At 46.3% G+C, this 21920-nt stretch overlaps 1 gene segment (V, D, J or C); it reads right to left on the bottom strand.

Annotated features, from left to right (window-relative positions):
* Positions 1 to 1270: 1270 nt before the first annotated feature.
* Positions 1271 to 14876, bottom strand: LOC145348444 (Ig kappa chain V region Mem5-like). The segment is given in 4 exon segments: positions 1271 to 1599; positions 11967 to 12002; positions 14339 to 14641; positions 14828 to 14876. Coding segments are annotated over 4 exon segments (717 nt in total).
* Positions 14877 to 21920: the final 7044 nt, after the last annotated feature.

Raw genomic sequence — 21920 nt, 5'->3', positions numbered from 1 at the left:
GATCCCGAATGCTGCCATATAACCTGTGTGTGATAATTATTCACTGGATTTAGCTCAGAGATACATAATATTGGATGTTGTTTTGGAACAAAGGGAAATCTCAATGTTCAGGAAACATAGGTGATTGAGAACAAAGGGGTAGCTTCATGTAATAGTGTGTGTGTCTAGCCCTCAGTTAATGCATATAGTTAAATGCATTGTCGTGTATTATAGAGTTTGTGTGTTTTGTTTTCTTGTTACTTGAATGAATATTCTGTATTAATTGTTCACACAAAGACTGGACTATTTCTCCCTGGTTCACACACTTTTCTCACAGGATACCAAAGTGAAAATCTACACCACTAAGAACCAGTGTTCCATGTTCCCATTCTGAGCTTTGAGATCCTCTCACATTTAACATCAGTGTGGGTCTGAACACCTCAAACAACATTCTATTCTCTCAAAAGTAACTCTGGAGATTTTTGCTGGTGATTTACAATTTTGTCTTTAAATGCCCTGTTTGTGAACAGAACTCCCACTCACCTGATGAAGGGTCAGCGCTCCGAAAGCGAGTGGCTTGTGCTACCAAATAAACCTGTTGGACTTTAACCTGGTGTTGTGAGACTGTTCACTGTGTCATTGATTGACAGGCCAAGCAACCAATCAGGACAATCACTTGGTGAATTGCAGCCAATCAGCTGATGGGGAGGTGGGACATTTCCAAAGCACTCACCAGACATATACTGAATATTCTTAATGTTTATTACCTTTTACACATTGACATCGACAGAAAAAAGACTTGAATAAACAGCCCAGCCAGAGGAAGCTGGAGAAATTCACAGGGAGAATGGAGGTTTATTACAACACTTGTGGAGATTTTCTCAATAACATGAGAATCCTGTCCCTTTAAACAGTGACTAAAGCTTCAATTGTAACTGCAGGGTGAGCAGGAAGGAGGTCTGGTTTACTGAAGCAGATACTTCAGAGGGTCACATTATTTCTGTACAGCTCACAGTCTTCAGCATCTTCGAGAGGTTTTACTTGTTATCACAAATCCACACTGTCCCCATCAAACACTCCCAGTAAAGGAAAAGCATGGGGTTAATACAGAGTAAAGCTCCCTCTACAATATCCCAACAATGTTCTTTAACCCCTGACCCTCAGAAGTGTCTCAGACTCAGTCCCAAGAAGGAAGAGAGTTGTAGTTCAATGCTGACAGTGACCTTTGCCCTCCCAGCTCACCCCTGTTCTATTCCAAGTTGTGTCTCCTCTGTGGACTGTCTCTAACACTCTAGGCACATTCTGAACTCCTGACACTCTTGCTGAGGGGAGAGGAGAGGCTCACATGGGTGAGGGCACAGGAGAAGAGAGCGTTGGACTCCCAGTCAGAGCCAGAGAGGGTCAGCAGGCTGCTGACGCTGTAGGTGTTGTCTGAAGCTCGCAGGTAGTTGCTGGTCTGAACCCCGTTGGAAATGGCTGCACCATCCTTCTCCCACTTCACCTCCACCTCATCGGGATAGAAGTGATCGGCAAGGCACACCAGGGTGGCGGTGCCCTTGGTCTTGACCTCCTCTGGGGAGGGGGGCAGCAGGGTCAGCGTGGGTTGTGAATTCTCACGGGCTGGAAGAGAAGAGAAGGAATTTTAATCACTGTTATTTTCAGGCTTTCAACATCCCGAATATTAACTGGGATCAAATCAGTGTCAATGTTTCAATGTTGCAGAGTTCTGAAAATCCATTCCGGGGGAACTTTTTTAACCAGTACGGAACAATCCCAACAGGAGAAGGGGCAGTTTTAGAGAATGAAACTGGGCATGTGGAAGGTATATCAGTGAGAGAGCATTTGGGTAATAATGATCATAATAGATTTAGAGTAGCTACGGAAAAGGGGAAAGATCGATCAAGAGTAAACGTTTTAAATTTGGAAAAGGCCAATTTCACTGAACAGGAATTTTCCAAAATAGGAAGCAACTTGAAAGTAAATCAGTGTCAGAGCAGTGGGAGGATATTCGAGCTGGAGACAGAGTTCAGGACATATCTGTTCATCAAGCAATAGCGTGGGGCATTGCAAAGAGAATAACTAAGGATTAAATAAGGCTGATTACCGAGCAAAAAGGTAACTTGTGTGTGGAGAGAGAAGATATATAGGTGGTTCTTAATGAATAATTTACATCAAATATCACAAGTGGGAGGGACAAAGTTGACATTGTGCTTCAGGAGGGGAGGGATTGTGAAATAATTAATGGGATAATGATAGTGAGCGAGGAGATATTAATGTGTTTATCATCTTTTAAAATGGAGAAACTCCCAGGCCCGGGTGAAATGTATCCCAGGGTACGAAGTGAAGCGAGGGAAGAAATAACAGAGACTCTGACCATTATTTTCCAATCCTCTCTGGCTACAGGTGTGGTGTGGGTGGACTGGGGGATGGATAATGCTTTTTAAAATGAAAAGCTGATGGAATCCAAGGGAAAGTGGCACATTCGAGTTCAAATTAGTTCAGTGTCTGAGGGTAAAGGTTTGATTTGAAGCTGGTTAAATCATTTTGCAACGTTACTGAAACATTTGTAAAGAAGGTTACTACAAATTCAGCACTGAAATGGTTAATAGTGAGAGTATTTAAAGACACAGTGTCCCTTTAAGAGATTGTTAACCAGTCAGGAAGCTGGAACTATTGCTCAGTCTGCCTGGGGGAAACAGGCTGAACATCAACAAACCTCAGATCACACACAGATCAGGAGAACTTTATCCCAGAACATTGGAGCAGACTTGGATCAACACACTTCACGCAGGATTCCCATTGGCTGGTGTAGAAGCTTCTAGATTTCATTTCAAACCTTCCTGCCCAGCACTGGGCTGAGGTCAAGGGTGAGGCTAGAATTAGTCTCAGTGTCCAGGGGGTCAGACAGGGTCACTGCTCTGAATGACCCCATGAACTCTGGAGGGTGCGAGTGTGTGGAGAATGGGTGAGAGTCAGGATCAGGAATCTCCAAGCTCAAAGACAGAGTTACATTTCTATAGCACCTGTCAGCACCTCAGAATGTCCCAATGTGTTTTACAGCTCATTGTGCACAGCAAGATCCCAGGGAACAGAGTGAGAAAGAACAGATAAGCAGATTTGTAGTGATGTTTATTGAGGGATGAATATTGACCAGTTCACCGGGGTGAATTCCCCTGCTCTTCTTCCAATAGTACCATGGCATCTTTTACACCCCCTGAGAGGGCAGATATCAGATTGTCTCATCTGAAAGATGGGAGGCCTGTAGTTTAGAGGGGGGATGTGACAGGTGCTGGCCCTTTCCCCGTAAGGATTTTGGAAGTGGATGGGGAAAGTGGGAGGTGAACTAGAGAAACATCTTTGTTGCTGCTGAAACTCTTGCTATCTGCTCAGTCACAACTAATAAACACACAGACACATCAGACAAACATCAGTCTGTTTCTGTGGATTCTCTGCTGCTTTCAGTTCAATGAAGAGTGCAGGAGGACATGCCAGGAGCAACAACAGACAGACTGAAAAATGAGGTGTTAACCTGGTGAAGCTACAACACAGAGACTGTGTGCCAAACAGCAGAAGCAGCAAGTGATAGACAGAGTTAAACCATCCCACAACCAATGGATCAGATCTAAGCTCTGCAGTCCTGTCACATCCAGCCGTGAATGGTGGTGGACAATTAAACAACTCACTGGAGGAGGAGGCACCACAAATATCCCCATCCTCAATGATGGAGGAACCCAGCACATCAGTACAAAAGATAAGGCTGAAGCATTTGCAGCAATCTTCAGCCAGAAGTTCCGAGTGGATGGTCCATCTCGACCTCCTCCGGAGGTCCTGAAGACTTGTGCTCCAGAACTTCCCGTGTCCCTAGCCAAGCTGTTCCAGTACATCTACAGCACTGGCATCAACCCAACATTGTGATAAATTACCCGGTTATGAACTGTGCACAAAAACAGGACAAATCCAATCCGCACAATAACCTCCCCATCAGTCTACTCTCGATCATCAGCAATGTGATCTGAACATATCCAGAGTGATACCAAGCAGCACTTACTCAGCAATAATCTGCTCACTGACACTCAGTTTGTGTTCCTCCAGGGTCACTCAGTTCTTGACGTCATTACAAAGACAAAGGACAAAGGACAAAATCAGCCTGGGAAACAGGCCCTTCGGCCCAACGAGCCCGCGCCACCATCTCAACACCACCAGTCCACCTCTCTACCCACGACCCCTGTCTAATGTTTTATGGCCATCCAGATTGAGGGAAACTGATTTAGGGACAATTTATTCCTGCCAATCAGCCTAACAGCACATCTTTGGGGTGTGGGAGGAAACTGGAGCACCTGGAGAAAACCCACGTAAGCACGGGGAGAATGTGCAAACTCCCACAGACACCGGCCCAAATCCATGTGTCTGCACAGCAATCAGCGATAGTCACTGAGCTGTCACCTTGCCCAGTATCTTGTCCACTTTAGGCACACACTAGCGACATGAAGCACTAGGCCAATCTCGAACAACCATGAGCAGCCCCAGTACGACCCATCGCGTGTGTGCCCCTCATTGGACACGAGGTGGACCGACTTAAAACCTGTGAATGAAAAGAGAAAAACATTATTATCATACTATACCCATTTACATTACCAGGGATGCCCCAATGCTAATGACCCTTATTTAAAAGGTTCTCCTATATCCACCCATCTCCAACTCAGTCATGTGCCTGTCTAAGTTACTCCTAAAGGACTCTAGCGTGTTTGCCTCCACCACCTTACTTGGCAGAGCATTCCATACCCCCACTACCCTCTGTGTGAAAAACCTCCCTCTAATATCTGTGTTGTACCGCTCCCCCCTCACCTTAAGTCCATGGCCCCTTGTCCTACGTGTCTCTATTATAGGAAATAGCTTACCTCTGTTTACTCTATCTATACCCTTCATAATCTTATATACCTCTATTAGATCCCCCCTCAGTTGGCGTCTTTCAAGGGAAAAGAGCCCCAATTTCTTCAATCTTTCCTCATACCCCAGTCCTTCCATACCAGGCAACATCCTGGTAAACCTCCTCTGCACTCTCTCCAGAGCCTCCACGTCCTTCTGGTAGTAAGGCGACCAGAACTGTATGCAGGACTCCAAATGCGGCCTAACCAACGTTCTATACAACTGCAACATTAGACTCCAGCTCTTATATTCTATACCCCTTCCTATAAAGGCTAACATACCATAGGCTTTCTTCACCACACTCTCCACTTGCACTGCCACCTTCAAAGACTTGTGCACTTGCACCTGCAGGTCTCGCTGTGACTCTATACTCCTTACAGGCTTACCCTTTATCATATAACTCCCCCCTACATTATTCCGGCCAAAATGCATCACCTCACATTTATCCGGATTAAACTCCATTTGCCACGTATCTGCCCAATCAACCAGCCTATCAATATCCTGCTGTATTGCCAGACACTGCTCCTCACTGCCCGCCAATCCAGCCATCTTGGTGTCATCAGCAAATTTGCTGATCACACCACCTACTCCCTCTTCCAAATCATTTATATACACTACAAAGAGAAGAGGTCCCAGTACCGAGCCCTGCGGCACACCACTAGTGACAGACCTCCAGCTAGAAAAAGACCCCTCCACAACTACTCTCTGACTCCTCTTTGCAAGCCAGTTCTCTACCCATCTAGATACCTGGCCACATATCCCATGAGCTTTAATCTTCTGTACCAACCTACCATGAGGGACTTTGTCAGCCTTGGTTCAAACATAGAGCAAAGAGCTGAACTCCAGAGGTGAGGTGAGAGTGACTGCCCTTAACATCAAGGCAGCATTTGAGCAAATGTGGCATCAAGGAGCCCTCGTAAAACTGGAGCCAATGGGAATTGGGGGAAAACTCTCCGCTGGTTGGAGTTGTACCCGGCACAAAGGAAGATGGTTGGGATTTAACTCAACAAGCTATATTAATGAGCTGGACGAAGGAAATGAGAGGATTGTTGCTAAATTTGCTGATGATAAAATGAAAAGTCGAAATGCATGTTGTGAGGAAATAGGGAGTCTGAAAAGGAATAGAGATAGGTTCAGTGAGTGGGAAAACATCGACAGATGGAGAATCATGTGGGAAAATGTGAGGCTGTCCATTTTGGCAGGAGAATAGAGCAGAATACTTGTAAACTGGAGAGATTCTATCGAGTGATCTGGGTGTCTTTGCATCCAGGAACAGCAAGAAATTAGGAAGGCAAATGGAATGTTGCTCTTCATTCCAATGAGGATGAGTATAAAAGGAGGGATGTTTTGCTACAGCACATTGGGAAAATCACACTTAGAATATTGTGGACACTGAGGGTTTCCTTACTTAAGGAAAGATATAGGAGAATTGGAAAGAGTTCAGAGATGGTTCACTTGGCTGATTCCACCGAGTAAGGGATTGTCTTATGAGGAAAGCTTGAGCAAGTTGGGCCGATACTCATTGGAGTAGAACTTATTTAAACTTATTTATTATTAAGTTTAAAGCACTTTGTTCTTTGCAGAACTGTTTAAAGCATTTATTTATTGTATTTACTGCTTTAAGAATTCTGAGGGAGTGGTTAGCAGGCAGTTGTGGGCCATCAGCTTTAAATCAGCGCCAGGTTTAAAAGGAGGCCTGGTGTAGACAGCGGGCAGCGTCTGAGCGGGCAGCGGAGTGAGAGGGAAGCAGAGTGAGCTACTAGGGCTTAATATCAAAAAGGGCTGGAAGGAAAAAAGGCCAGGTGAGTTCGTTTGAAAAACAAAAAAAAAAAATTTTTTTCAAAACTACTACAGTGAATAATGGAGGGGCATGTGATGTGTGGTTTCTGTATGATGTGGGAACTGGTGGACCCTAAGGTTCATCCCAGTGACCATGTCTGCAGTAAGTGCAGGTTGCTAGAGGAGCTCCAGCTCAGGGTAAATGAGCTGGCCTCTGAGCTACAGACACTGAGGCTCATCAGGGGGAGAGAGGGTGCCATTGTCAATGGGGTGCAAGTGACATCCACCCCCCCTAGACTGGCTAACTCTAAGGGTCAGGGACAAGAGGGGGCTGCTGGGAGGAGGAAGGAGGGTGAGGAGCGGAGGCCTCAGCCTCTTAATCTGCATAACAGGTTTGAGGTTCTTGCTTCCAGGCTGGATGAGGATGAGGCAGGTGAGGTTGGTGAGCAAACTGCACACGGTACAGTGATGCAGCAGGACATAGGCAAAGAGAAAAGGAAAAGGAACGTAGTAGTGATTGGGGATAGTGGGGCGAAGGGTATTGACACTGTCCTTTGTCACAATGACAAAGTGCACAGAAGGGTGTGTTGTCTGCCTGGTGCTCGGGTCCGGGATGTCGCATCTGGGCTGCAGAGGAACCTGGAGTGGGAGAGTGCGAATCCGGTCGTTGTGGTACATGTGGGTGCCAACGACGTAGGCAAACTGCAGACTGAGGATCTGGGGAGGGAGTATGAGAAGCTGGGAATGGAATTAAAAAGTAGAACCAACAAGGTGGTTATCTCTGGGCTACTGCCTGAACCATGTGCAGATGGGCGTAGGGTTGACAGGATTAAGGAAGTGAATGGGTGGCTCAGGGATTGGTGTGGGAGGAATGGGTTTGAATTTATGGGGCATTGGCACCAGTATTGGGGTAGGTGGGACCTGTTCGGGCGGGATGGGGTTGGCCTGAACCGTGCTGGGACCAGAGTGCTGGCGAATCGAGTAAAGAGGACTGTAGACAGGGCTTTAAATTAATTAGTGGGGGGGAGGGTGCGAGGGTAGGTGACCTTACGAGGTCTAAAGTTAAGGAGAGTGTACATGGAAGGGAAGAGGCCGAGGATGTCCCAATAATAGAGCGAGTAGGGGGCGTGAGTATAGTTGGTGGCGTTGCGGCAAATAGGGTCCAGGTGAAGGCTGGGATGAAAGCACTTTATCTGAATGCACAAAGCATTCGGAATAAAGTGGATGAGCTGGTGGCGCAAATCGACACAAATGGATACGATCTGGTGGCCATTACAGAGACGTGGCTGCAAGGTGACAGGGACTGGGAGATGAATGTACAGGGCTATCAAGTGTTTAGGAAGGATAGGCAGGAGGGAAAAGTGGGGGGGCGTAGCTCTGCTGATTAAGGATAGCATCAGGGTGGTAGCAAGGGATGATATTGGAGCCAAGGAGCAGAAAGTGGAATCGTTGTGGGTGGAGATTAGGAACAGCAAAGGGAGGAAGACGCTGGTGGGTGTCGTCTATAGGCCCCCGAATAATGATCTGGAGGTGGGGCGGGTTGTTAACGCGCAAATAAGTGCGGCGTGCAGGAATGGGACGGCCGTAGTTATGGGGGATTTCAATCTGCATATTGATTGGTCGACCCATGTTGGACGTGGGGGGCTCGAAGAAGAGTTCTTGGAATGCTGCCGCGATAGTTTCCTGGAACAGTGTGTGTTGGAGCCGACGAGGGAGCGAGCTATCTTGGATCTGATGTTATGTAATGAGGCGGGTAGAATTAGGGACCTTGCGGTGAAGGATCCTCTTGGGGAGAGTGATCATTGTATGGTGGAGTTTCTGGTGCAGATGGAGGAGGAGAAAGTGGGTTCCCGGACGCGCGTCCTTTGTTTGAATAGAGGGGAATACGGTAGGATGAGAGAAGAATTGGCGAATGTGGACTGGGAGAGCGCGTTGGAGGGAGGGTCTGTTGAGGAGCAGTGGAGGATCTTTAAGGAGATCTTTCTTGGTGCTCAACGGAAATTTATTCCGATGGTCAAAAAGGATAGTGGGAGGAGAGGTAATAAGCCGTGGATAACGAAGGAGGTGAAGGAAAGTGTTAAACTAAAAGCGGAGGAATTTAGAGTAGCTAAGAGTAGTGGGCGAGAAGAGGATTGGGAGAGGTTTAAATGTCAACAAAGATTGACAAAGAAGTTGATAAGGAAGGGTAGGAGAAACTATGAAGCTGGGCTAGCGCTTAATATAAAAAAGGATAGCAAGAGTTTTTATAAATATATAAAAAGGAAGAGGCTGGCTAGGGTGAATGTTGGTCCTTTAGAGGATGAGAAAGGGGACCTAGTGGTAGGGGATGGGGATATGGCTAAGATATTGAATAACTTTTTTGTTTCTGTCTTCACGGAGGAGGACGTGAATAATTTGCCGAGTGTTAACGATGGAAAGGTGGTAGGACTGGAGGGTCTTAATGACATTACTGTCACTAGAAAGGCGGTGCTCGACAGACTGGAGGGGCTGATTGTGGACAAGTCCCCAGGACCGGATGGAATGCATCCGAGGGTTCTGAAAGAAATGGCGGAGGTGATAGTGGATGCCTTGGTGGTTATTTTCCAAACGTCGCTGGATTCCGGGGAAGTGCCGGATGATTGGAAAACGGCTAATGTTACGCCATTGTTTAAGAAAGGTGCCAGGCAAAAGGCGGGGAATTATAGGCTGGTTAGTTTAACGTCTGTGGTAGGTAAAATGTTAGAATCTGTCATTAAGGAGGAAATTGCGAGGCATCTTGAAGGGAATTGCTTGATAGAGCAGACGCAGCACGGTTTCATTAAAGGGAAGCCGTGTCTGACAAATTTACTGGAGTTCTATGAGGATGTGTCTAGGGCGGTGGATAGAGGAGAGCCGGTGGATGTGGTCTTTCTGGATTTTCAGAAGGCGTTTGACAAAGTGCCTCACAAGAGGTTATTGCAGAAGGTCGAGGGACATGGAGTTGGGGGTAGGGTGTTAGCGTGGATAGAGGACTGGTTGTCAAATAGGAGGCAGAGAGTGGGGGTCAACGGGTGCTATTCGGATTGGCGGATGGTGACTAGTGGAGTGCCCCAGGGGTCGGTGCTGGGACCTCAGCTTTTTACCATTTATATAGATGATCTGGAGGAGGGAACCGAGTGTAGGGTGTCGAAATTTGCTGATGACACCAAGATTGGGGGAACGGCAAATTGTGCGGAGGGTGTGGAGAGTCTGCAGAAGGATCTAGATAGGCTGGGCGAATGGGCCAGGAAATGGCAAATGGAATTTAATGTTGGCAAGTGTGAGGTGGTCCACTTTGGTAGGAAGAATGGTAGGAAGGACTATTACTTACGGGGCGAAAAACTGCAGCAGGCGACGGTGCAGAGGGACCTCGGGGTCCTTGTGCATGAGTCGCAAAAACCCAGCTTGCAGGTGCAGCAGGTGGTCAGGAAGGCGAATGGGATGCTGGCCTTCATAGCGAAGGGGATTGAATATAAAAGTAGGGGGGTCTTGCTGCAGCTGTATAGGGCATTGGTGAGGCCGCAACTGGAGTACTGTGTGTATTTTTGGGCGCCACACCTGCGCAAAGATATTTTGGCCTTGGAGGGAGTGCAGAGGAGGTTCACTAGGCTGATACCGGAGTTGAGGGGGTTAAGCTATGAGGAGAGGCTGAATAAACTGGGCTTGTACTCGTTAGAGTTTAGAAGAATGAGGGGAGATCTCATAGAGACGTGTAAGATGATGAATGGGATGGATAGGATAGAGGTGGAAAGACTCTTCCCGCTCAAAAAAGACAATAGGACTAGGGGGCACAGCCTCAAGATAAAAGGGGGGCGGTTTAGAACGGAGTTGAGGAGGAACTTCTTCACTCAAAGGGTGGTGAATCTCTGGAATTCTCTGCCCGTTGAAGTGGTGGAGGCTGCCTCGCTAAATATTTTTAAGACACGGGTTGATGGGTTTTTGATAGGAGAGGGGATTAAGGGTTATGGGGAGAGGGCGGGAAAGTGGAACTGAGCAGCGACAGATCAGCCATGATCTTATTGAATGGCGGGGCGGGCTTGAAGGGCTGGATGGCCTACTCCTGCTCCTATTTCTTATGGTCTTATGGTCTTCTGGTCTTATTCCACCACCTCAGCACCATCTTCACCAGGGCAATTAGGGATGGGTGATAAATGCTGGTCTGCATAGAATCACAGAAAATAGGAACAGGAATAGGCCATGTGGAGAAATGGATTGGCCATGCTAAATTGCCCTGAGTGTGTTCTTTAGGTGGGTTAGCAATGGTAAATGCGCAGGGTTACAGGGAACCTGGGTAAGAAGCTCTTTTGGAGAATCGGGTGAAAAGATTTCCCTCACGTCTCTCAAAATCTGCTGCCTCTGTGATTAAGGGGAAGAGTTTTCTCATATCTACCCTATCTCTGTCCCTCGTAATTCTGTCAATGGACTGAATAGCCTCCTCCTGCACTGTAGGGATTCAATGGCTAATAAAAAACTACATGGACTGTGTAAGGTTTCCACGGGTGAAGGGATCCATTTTAAATGAACCCTGTTGTGACCAATCGAGGGCGGGATTCCAGCTGATTACTCCTCACCCAGGAGCAAAACAAAATTGGGATCCGGTTCAGGATGTTAACAAATGAGGGACCCAGTCTGAGGACTGGTCACAGCATGTACACAGCAAGATCCCTCACACAGCAATGAGAACAATCAGCATTTTCAGTGATGTTGGATCTGGGATAAATATTGGATTGAACTCATCCCAAAGAGAAAGTAACAGAGAGTCTCCCCAAAAGCCTGGAACACTGAAGCCACTGGATTGTGAGCCCTGCTGTGGCTGTTTGTCATCAGAACTTCAGCAAGAGATAAGCAGGGAGTGGAGAGAGCAGAGTGAAAGCTGGGGCAGGTGGCACCTCGGCGTCTGACTGTGCTGCTGCTGTGATCAGTTATATCAGAGAGTGAGACAGAGAGTTCAACTTCACATCAAACTCTGCCTGTGTGTGTCACACTGAGACTGACAGGAGTCTAGAGAGTGATTTCACTCCATGCTGCAGGAATGTGAACACAGTCTGCAAACGTCCAGATCTCCTCCACACGGTGGGTAAAAGCTGCTTACTTATATCTTGCTGCTTAAAGGGGGGAATGGAAGGAAAGAAATACAGCTGGACTCCCTGTTCTACACAGTGTTCTTCAATCAACCATTTCATTGACTGCAGCTTCCTCACTAACACCTTCAACTCTTCAGTATTTGTGTTTGAGAAAGTTTCAGCATTGAAAGGGTTAATAACGGAGGATTGGGCTTTACTTACTCAGTCTGAGTTTGGTTCCTGTACCGAAAACAAGGCACACTGACAGCTTCCAGTGGAGGAGCTGTACAAAAACCTCTGTCTCTGACTCACTCATTCACTCACTGAGTCTATCACTCTTTCTCTTTCTCTCTCTCTCTGTTTCTCTGAATATCTCTGTGTTTTGTTGGGAGAGTTGAGAATTCTAAATTGAGATGATAAATCTTTCAGCTGCTCTTCATATGTGGACATGGAGAGTAAGAGGGAAACTCGAGGCCTTCAGCGAGCGGTGGACACCACAGGGACTGGAGTGTGTCGTGGACAGTGCAAATAATTTGTTCAGTTTCCTTTCTTGTGTTCATTAAAGATTATATAAAGCTGTGGGATGTGTCAGTACAGGAGGTGGGACTGTGTGTCCATTATTATATATTATATAAAACTGTCGGATGTGTCAGTACAGGAGGTGGGACTGTGTGTCCATTATTATATATTATATAAAACTGTGGGATGTGTCAGTATAGGAGGTGGGACTGTGTGTCCATTATTATATATTATATAAAACTGTGGGATGTGTCAGTACAGGAGGTGGTGCTGTGTGTCCATTATTATATATTATATAAAACTGTGGGATGTGTCAGTACAGGAGGTGGGACTGTGTGTCCATTATTATATATTATATAAAACTGTGGGATGTGTCAGTACAGGAGGTGGTGCTGTGTGTCCATTATTATATATTATATAAAACTGTCGGATGTGTCAGTACAGGAGGTGGGACTGTGTGTCCATTATTATATATTATATAAAACTGTGGGATGTGTCAGTACAGGAGGTGGGACTGTGTGTCCATTATTATATATTATATAAAACTGTCGGATGTGTCAGTACAGGAGGTGGGACTGTGTGTCCATTATTATATATTATATAAAACTGTGGGATGTGTCAGTACAGGAGGTGGGACTGTGTGTCCATTATTGTATATTATATAAAACTGTGGGATGTGTCAGTATAGGAGGTGGGACTGTGTGTCCATTATTATATATTATATAAAACTGTGGGATGTGTCAGTACAGGAGGTGGTGCTGTGTGTCCGTTATTATATATGATATAAAACTGTGGGATGTGTCAGTACAGGAGGTGGTGCTGTGTGTCCATTATTATATATTATATAAAACTGTGGGATGTGTCAGTACAGGAGGTGGGACTGTGTGTCTATTATTATATATTATATAAAACTGTGGGATGTGTCAGTACAGGAGGTGGTGCTGTGTGTCCATTATTATATATTATATAAAACTGTGGGATGTGTCAGTACAGGAGGTGGGACTGTGTGTCCATTATTATATATTATATAAAACTGTGGGATGTGTCAGTACAGGAGGTGGTGCTGTGTGTCCATTATTATATATTATATAAAACTGTGGGATGTGTCAGTACAGGAGGTGGGACTGTGTGTCCATTATTATATATTGTATAAAACTGTGGGATGTGTCAGTACAGGAGGTGGTGCTGTGTGTCCATTATTATATATTATATAAAACTGTGGGATGTGTCAGTACAGGAGGTGGGACTGTGTGTCCATTATTTTATATTATATAAAACTGTGGGATGTGTCAGTACAGGAGGTGGGACTGTGTGTCCATTATTGTATATTATATAAAACTGTGGGATGTGTCAGTACAGGAGGTGGGACTGTGTGTCCATTATTATATATTATATAAAACTGTGGGATGTGTCAGTACAGGAGGTGGGACTGTGTGTCCATTATTATATGTTATATAAAACTGTGGGATGTGTCAGTAGAGGAGGTGGGACTGTGTGTCCATTATTATATATTAATTAAAACTGTGGGATGTGTCAGTACAGGAGGTGGGACTGTGTGTCCATTATTGTATATTATATAAAACTGTGGGATGTGTCACTACAGGAGTTGGGACTGTGTGTCCATTATTATATATTATATAAAACTGTGGGATGTGTCGGTATAGGAGGTGGGACTCTGTGTCCATTATTATATATTATATAAAACTGTGGGATGTGTCAGTATAGGAGGTGGGACTGTGTGTCCATTATTATATATTATATAAAACTGTGGGATGTGTCAGTACAGGAGGTGGGACTGTGTGTCCATTATTATATATTATATAAAACTGTGGGATGTGTCAGTACAGGAGGTGGGGCTGTGTGTCTGTTATTATATATGATATAAAACTGTGGGATGTGTCAGTACAGGAGGTGGTGCTGTGTGTCCATTATTATATATTATATAAAACTGTGGGATGTGTCAGTACAGGAGGTGGGACTGTGTGTCTATTATTATATATTATATAAAACTGTGGGATGTGTCAGTACAGGAGGTGGTGTTGTGTGTATTGGGGTTTTTGTAAGGCTCTGTATCACTGTGTAGGGGGAGCTGTAATCATGCAGACAGTAATAATCAGCGACATCCTCATTCTGAACATTGTTGATTGTCAGGGTGAATGTTGTCCCAGATCCACTGCCGGTGAATCGGTCGGATACTCCTGTGAATCGAGATGTTGCATCATAGATCAGCAGAGCCGGTTTCTGTCCTTCTCGCTGTTGATACCAACTCACTTGATTGCTAACAGATTGACTGGCCGTACAGGTGATGGTGGCGGTCTGGCCCAGGCTCACTGACAGCACCGGGGGAGATTGGGTCATGATGATGTCTCCATTGATACCTGAGGGGCAATAGAGAAACAGAGTGAAGTAAGAACTGTCACAGAAAGAGGCTGTACAATGAGATATTGTTGGAGACACTGACTGTTCCTCTCCTTTCAGCATTTTCCCTTCAATCACAAGTCAGGAGAATTGGATTGAAATGGAGAGCAGGGAAATATTCAAGGTGGAAGGAGAGAGATTTGTACCTGCGATGCAGAATGCCAGAGGCCAGAGCAGCTGGATGGCTGAAATCATGGTGTGTGCTCGTGTCCCTGTGCCTGGTTACTGATAAACTCTCCCTTCACTGGGCTCTGCTTTATAAAGCTGCAGCCTGTGAGAGTCTCACTGCCTGTTCCTCAGTTTGTAAATGGTCTGACCCAGAGAAACCACGTCAGCACCTTTCACTTCCTCTTCTTCTCTCCCCGAGAGGCTGAGGGTCAGGGACTGAGGGTCAGGGACTGAGGGTCTCTGACCCTCAGCCTCTGTCCCTCAGTCTCTGTCTCTCACTCTCTCGATATCTCTCCCTCACTCGCTGTCTCTCTCACTCAATATTTATCCCTCAGTCTCTCTCTCAGTCTCAGTCTTTCTTTCTCGATATCTGTTCCTCAGTCTCTGTCTCCATCACTCTATTGATATCACTCCCTCAATTGCTGTCTCTTTCACTCTCTGAGTAACTCTTCATTAGTCTATGTTTCTGTCCATCACACTCTCACTGTCTCCCTTTCTTGTCCTTCCTGTCTCACACTCTTTGTGTTCCCTCTCGTTCACTCTTTCTTTCTCTCTTCTCATTCTCCCTCCCTCTATTCCTCTCAGTTTCTCCCTCACTTCATCTCATAGAGTCATAGAGGTTTACAGCATGGAAACAGGCCCTTCAGCTCAACTTGTTCATGCTGCCTTTTTTTAAAGCCCAAACTCCAGTTGCTGCATTTGGCCCATATCCGTCTATACCCATCTTACCCATGTGGCTGCCTAAGTGCGTTTTAAAAGACAAAATTGTACCTGTCTCTATTACTACCTCTGGCAGCTTGTTCCACCTCTGTGAAAAAATTGCCCATTTGGACACTTTTGTAACTCTCCCCTCTCGCCTTAAACCGATGTCCTCTAGTTTTAGAATCCCCTACCTTTGAGAAAAGATATAAATTATCCATTTGATCTATGCCCCTCATTATTTTATTGACCTCTACAAGGTCACCCCTCAGCCTCCTACACTCCAGACAAAAAAGTCCCAGTCGATCCAGCCTCTCCTGAAAACCCAAACCATCAAGTCCCGGTAGCATCCGAGTAAATCTTTTCTGCACTCTTTCTAGTTGAATAATATCCTTTCGATAATCGGGTGACCAGAACACAGTATTCCAAGTGTGGCCTTCCCAATGTCTTGTACAACTTCAACAAGACGTTCCGATTCCAGTATCAGAAAGGACAGTCTCAAGATAAAGGGGGGGCGGTTTAGAACGGAGTTGAGGAGGAACTTCTTCACTCAAAGGGTGGTGAATCTCTGGAATTCTCTGCCCGTTGAAGTGGTGGAGGCTGCCTCGCTAAATATTTTTAAGACGCGGGTTGATGGGTTTTTGATAAGCGAGGGGATTAAGGGTTATGGGGAGAGGGCGGGAATGTGGAACTGAGCCACGACAGATCAGCCATGATCTTATTGAATGGCGGGGCAGGCTCGAAGGGCTAGATGGCCTACTCCTGCTCCTATTTCTCATGTTCTTATGTTGTTCAGTGTTCTGACCAATGAAACCAAGCATGCCGAATGCCTTCTTCACCACTCTGCCCAGCTGTGACCCCACTTTCAAGGAGCTATGAACACGTACCCCTAAATTTCTTTGTTCTGTAACTCTCCCCAATGCCCTACCATTAACTGAGTCAGTCCTGCCCTGGTTCAATCTACCAAAATACATCACCTCGCATTTATCTAAATTAAACTCCAGTTGTCAATCGTCAGCCCACTGGTCCAATTCCGGTTGCAATTGGAGATACTTCCTTCTCTGTCCACTATTCCATCAATCTTGGTGTCATCTGCAAATTTATTAACCATACTTCCTATATTCTCATCCAAATCATTGATAAAAATGACAAATAACAGTGGACCCAGCATCGATCCCAATGGCACATCGCTCATTCTCTTTGTTCCTCTGTATTCTCATCTCACTCTGCCCCAGAAGAGGCACCATCCTCCTGGTCTCCACTCCGTCAGTCTCCTCACAATCTGATATGTTTCAATAAGATCACCTCTCATTCTTCTAAACTCCAATGGGTTCAGGCCCACCCTGTCCAACTTTTCTTCATAAGATAACCCCTCACCCCAGGAATGTGTCGGGTGAATCTTCTCTGAACTGCTTCTAACAAAATGATATCCTTTTCCAAATAAGGAGACCTAAACTGTACACAGTATTCCAGATGTGGTCTCACGGAGACCCTGTACAGCTGCAGTAAAACTTCCCTATTTTTATATTCCATTCTCCTTGTAATAAACACCAACATTCCATTTGTTTTCCTAATCACTTGCTGGAGCTGCAGACTAACTTGTTGTGATTGATGTCCCAGGACAGCCAGATCCCTCCGTAGCACCAAGTTATACAATCTCTCTCCATTTCAGTAGTTTACTGCTTTTCTATTCTTCCTGCCAAAGTGGACACCTTCACATTTACCCAGGTTGTACTGCAAATGTTTAGCCACTCACTTCCTCTGTCCCTATCTGTTTGCAGACTCTCTACCTCCTCTTGGTAACTTACTTTTCCCACCTCTCTTAGTGTCCCTGGGACATTAGTTCCATTCATTCCCTTCATCCAAGTCATTGATATGGATTGTGAATAGTTGTGGTCCCAGCACTGATTGTTCCAGAACTCCACTAATTACAGCTCCCAAACCCCAAAACAATCATTTATCCCCTCTCCCTTGTTTCTGTGAGCTAACCAATCCTCTATCAATGCTAATATGTTACCCACACACCATCTTCTTACCCACACATCATCATATCTTGTGTAGTAACATTTGATGTGGCAATTTATGAAATACCTTTTCAAATTCCCTGGACATCACAGCTACAAGTTCCCCTTTATCCATTTTGTGACCTCTGCAAAGGTGGACAATGACATGTGCAAAACAGAAAGAAACTGCTCCACATCGACCATGATGTCCATGTCCCAGTGGAGCCTCCGATAGGGACCAGTAAACATGGGCCTCCTTCCCACTGGAGCCTCCGTTAGGGACCAGTAAACATGGGCCTCCTTCCCACTGGAGCCTCCAATAGGGACCAGTAAACATGGGCCTCCTTCCCACTGGAGCCTCCAATAGGGACCAGTAAACATGGGCCTCCTTCCCACTGGAGCCTCCAATAGGGACCAGTAAACATGGGCCTCCTTCCCACTGGAGCCTCCAATAGGGACCAGTAAACATGGGCCTCCTTCCCACTGGAGCCTCCAATAGGGACCAGTAAACATGGGCCTCCTTCCCACTGGAGCCTCCAATAGGGACCAGTAAACATGGACCTCCTTCCCACTGGAGCCTCCATTAGGGACCAGTAAACATGGGCCTCCTTCCCACTGGAGCCTCCAATAGGGACCAGTAAACATGGGCCTCCTTCCCACTGGAGCGTCCAATAGGGACCAGTAAACATGGGCCTCCTTCCCACTGGAGCCTCCAATAGGGACCAGTAAACATGGGCCTCCTTCCCACTGGAGCCTCCAATAGGGACCAGTAAACATGGGCCTCCTTCCCACTGGAGCCTCCGATAGGGACCAGTAAACATGGGCCTCCTTCCCACTGGAGCCTCCGATAGGGACCAGTAAACATGGGCCTCCTTCCCACTGGAGCCTCCGATAGGGACCAGTAAACATGGGCCTCCTTCCCACTGGAGCCTCCAATAGGGACCAGTAAACATGGGCCTCCTTCCCACTGGAGCCTCCAATAGGGACCAGTAAACATGGGCCTCCTTCCCACTGGAGCCTCCAGTAGCTGAGCTTCAAACTCCACATTCTCTCCATCACATTGGCCTCTTATTTCCACAACATTATCCATCTCTACACAACATCATTCCCTTAAGCACAGTAACTCTTATCCCTGCATGTCCCACCTACTAACTCTCTTATTCCGATATCCTCTCCCAGCTCCCCTCATCCACACTCCATCTACCCCAGGTTTCCCAAATGCAGTGGGTCCGGACTCTGTCTCACACTAAGTATCGTTCCAGCACCACTCCTGTCCTCACTGTCCTCTCACCCCTGGCCTCAGTGATCTATCACCCCTGGCCTCACTGACCTATCACCCCTGACCTCACTGATCTATCACCCCGACCTCAGTGATCTATCACCCCTGTCCTCAGTTATCTATCGCCCCTGACTTCATTTACCTGTTTCCCCTGACCTCACTGACCTGTCACCCCTGACCTCACTGCCGTCCAATTCCCTCCATGGCCTCACTCCTCCCTACCCCTGTGTCCTGCTCCAGACTTACATTTCTCCCTCACCTTCCATCTGCTGACTCTGTTCCCTGGCTCATCGCTGCTTCCTTCATCCCACCATTGACAGGAGAGCCTTCAGATGCCCAGGTCCTGCTCTCTGACCTCCCATCCTTAATCCTTCCCCCTCTCCAAGTCTTTCTCCCCATCAACCTCCATCCTTTCACCCAAACCTTCGATCTCTCTTCCTAAACTACCCCCAGACCCTCCCCCATTCCTCTTATGCTGCTCTGTGAAACATAATGGGCTATGTTGTATACTCCGGCGGTATATAAATTCAGGTTCTGTGTGGATTTTAGTTGGGAACAGAATTAGACACAGTGGTGAAGGCTCTTGCAGTCAAATATCCTGCTGACAGGATCCAGACTTCAACACACAGAATGGGACATTGTGTGAAGTAGGAATTATTAAAAATGTGTTCATTGATGGGATGTGGGTATCACTGGCTATCCCAACATTTATTGCCCATCCCTAATTGTCCTTGAGAAGGTGGTGATGAGCTGCCTTCTTGAACCGCTGCAGTCCATGAGGTGTACACACACCCACAGTGCTGTTAGGGAGGGGTTTCCAGGATTCTGACCCAGCGACAGTGCATGAACGGAGATGTATTTCCATTTCAGAATGGCATGTGGCTTGGAGGGGAATCTCCTGGTGATGTTGATCCCCGGGATCTGCTACATTTGTCTTTCCAGATGATAGTGGTCATGGGTTTTGAAGGTGCTGCCTCAGGAACCTTGGTGAGTTCATGCAGGGCATCTTATAGATGGCACACACTGCTGCCACTGTTCGACAGTGGTGGAGGGATTTAATGTTTGTGAATGGGGTGCCAATCAAGTGGGGCTGCTTTGTCCTGGATGATGTTGAGCTTCTGGAGTGTTGCAGGAGCTCTACTCATCCAGACAAGTGGAGACTATTCCATCACACTCCAGACTTGTGCCTTGTAGATGGTGGACAGGCTTTGGAGAGTCAGGATGTGAGTTACTGGCTGCAGGATTCCTATCCACTGACCTTCTCTTGTAGACACAGTATTTATAGGCTGGTCCAGTTCAGTTTCTGGTCAATCAGAACCAAGAGGATTTTACAGTGGGGGATTCAGTGATGGTAATGACATTGAATGTCAAGGGGAGATGTTCAAATTCTCTCTTGTTGGAGATGGTGAATCCGTGGTACTTGTGTGGTACGAATGTTACTGCTTCAATATCTGAGGAGTTGTGAATGGTGCTGAGCATTGTGTAATCATCAGTGAACATCCCCACTTCTGAAGGTCATTACTGAAGCAGCTGAAGATGGTTTTGTCTCAGACACGACCCTGAGGAACTCCTGCAGTGATGTCCCAGGATAACTCCCTCCTGACTGTATCCCACTGTGCCTTCTGTGCTGGGAGATTGGAGGTAGTGAACACGGTTCACCATTTTCTCCCGTCTCAGTAACAAACATCCAGCTGCTCTGAGCTCCTTCTTTCACTTCCTCTGTTGGTTACGTTTCAATCTTCCGATCTGACAGTCTTTGCAGTTATTTTTGACACTGGGGATTTGTGCTGTGGTCTGAATCTCTAACAATAACTGTCCAATCAGTGAAAAGAACAGCAGCTCAGAGCAGTCAGGACTGAGGAGCCAGGCTCACTGGGAAACACATTGGGAAGATCAAAGCCATGGTCTTCATCTCCCGATACAAACTCCATCCCTTCCCCTTTGGAGTGTCTGACACTGAACCACACAGTCCACAGCCATGGTGTCCTATTTGACCCTGAGATGAGTTTCCCACCACATCATCCACTCCATCAGTCAGAACACCTATTTCCACCTCGGTAACATCTCCCGAGTCCTCCTGCCTCACTTCATCTTCTGCTGAAAATCTCATCCGTGTCTTTGTTACCCTCTGAACGTTACTATTCCAATACTGTCCTGGCCGACCTCACACCTACCACCCTCCGTAATCGTCAACTCACCCAGAACTCTGCTACTCGGATCTGAACTCACACCAAATCCCGTTCACCCGCCACCCCCTGTTCTCACTGACCTACACTGACCCCCGGTCCAGCAATGCCCTGATTTTAACATTCTCATTCTGCCTCTCAAATCCTTCCCTATCCTACACCCTCCCTCTCTCTGTAACCTCCTCCAAGCTGCCTAATTTAGTGTGCTCAGTAATCTTGGATATGTGACTCTCTATTCCTTCATCTAAGTCATTGACAAATATAGTGAAAAGCTGAGGCTTCAGCACAGATCCCTGGGGACATCACTATTCACAGCTTGCTGATTGGAATAACACACACACTATCCCTACTCTCTGTCTCCTATCTCCGAACCAATTCCTTATCCATGGCAAAAGCTTTCCTCTAATTCCATATGCTTCCATTTTCATTCACAGCCTCTCGTGTGGCACCTTCCCAAATGTCTTCTGGAAATGCATAGAAATAATATCCAGAGACATTCCCTTATCAAGCACATTAGTGGCTCATTAACAAATATAAGCAGCTTAGTTGAACATGTCTGACTCTTTTGAAATCCGTGTTGATTCTCTCTGATCAGTTCATGTTTCTCACTCGTTCTGTCTCTAATAAAACATTCCAGTCACTTTCCCACAACACAAGTTAAACTGAGCTGTTAATTGTGAATGACTCTAGCAAGCAGGTTAGTATGGACGTGAGGGCTGAATGCCAGCTCCTGTGTTATAGTCCTATCTGACTCATTGACTGAAACATCTGGATTGGAACAGAAGGTGGGCTGGAGGTTAAACAGTGAGTTGAAGGTAGGCAGAGTGTTATTAGTGGCTCATGTCTGATGTACATTGTGTCCATCGCTCTCTTGAAAAGATTGGGGCAAATTCCCCGAAAAACA

This window comes from Carcharhinus amblyrhynchos, chromosome 9 (genome assembly GCF_965287045.1).
Source record: "Carcharhinus amblyrhynchos chromosome 9, sCarAmb.v2.hapA, whole genome shotgun sequence".
NCBI classification, from domain to species: Eukaryota; Metazoa; Chordata; class Chondrichthyes; order Carcharhiniformes; family Carcharhinidae; genus Carcharhinus; species Carcharhinus amblyrhynchos.
This window is presented reverse-complemented; position numbering and strand designations above follow the sequence as displayed.